At 38.7% G+C, this 832-nt stretch overlaps 1 protein-coding gene across 1 annotated transcript in view; it reads left to right on the forward strand.

Annotated features, from left to right (window-relative positions):
• LOC131880777 (uncharacterized) overlaps positions 1 to 243 on the forward strand; it is a 2,194-nt gene extending 1,951 nt beyond the window's left edge. Inside the window, exon 3 of the mRNA XM_059227474.1 lies at positions 210 to 243. Coding sequence (XP_059083457.1) covers positions 210 to 243 — 34 coding nt within the window. The remainder of the gene's footprint in view (positions 1 to 209) is intronic.
• Positions 244 to 832: the final 589 nt, after the last annotated feature.

Consider the following 832-nt stretch of genomic DNA (forward strand, 5'->3'; position numbering starts at 1 on the left):
CCCCCCCCCCCTATTGCTTATTTTAAAAGGGGAGATGTAGAGTGATTCAAACCTCCCGCCAATTCGGATTTCATCGTGACGTCACATTGTGTTAGCATAACAACAAACAGAAATAGATTCAGTTTTCATCATCGTCTCCCTCATAAGCATTGGCCGTGTTTCCCTCTCCACGACCTAGACTTGCCACTCTCTCATCAATTCCATTCCAGATACCATTGCAACAAAACAATGACGTTTCATTAAACTAAGCTGAATCTAGATAAAATGAGTAAGGTCAAAAAGATGTTCAACTCAAAATGAAAGCAACAACTAAAGTTTGCGACATTACCAATCATGCCTTTGCTACAAGTTTCTTCAGGTTTCATTCCGCCATATTTTTGGCTTATCGGCAATTGAAATTTAACACCGTAAACGACTTATTCATTCCGTCACTTTAGAGTTATTTGGCGGTGAATTCCGCCACCTGGCAACCTTGCTCTGAATCGACCCACTTCACAATTACATAAGCTAAAATAATTTGCCTTTTTCTGAGGCGAATTAACTTTATTGTTCATTTCTACATTTCGAAAAGTGACTCACAGTCACCTTAACAAAGAGTGATGTAATTGAAAGGGCATTCCTAGTCCATATATTTAGAATTCAACGGTGTTAAAAACTCTAGAGGACTAAGTTCCATAGTTCATTACTACATTTCGAAAAGTGGCTCACACTCACCCTAACCAAGAGCAGGCCATGTGCTTGAAATTCAATGAAATTGAAAGTTGAAATATAATGTGCGTATTATGCCATTTTGAATTCAAATTTAGCTTGGCCAACATGCTGAGAGTGGACG

The sequence above is a fragment of the Tigriopus californicus genome, chromosome 5 (assembly GCF_007210705.1).
Source record: "Tigriopus californicus strain San Diego chromosome 5, Tcal_SD_v2.1, whole genome shotgun sequence".
Taxonomy (NCBI): Eukaryota; Metazoa; Arthropoda; class Copepoda; order Harpacticoida; family Harpacticidae; genus Tigriopus; species Tigriopus californicus.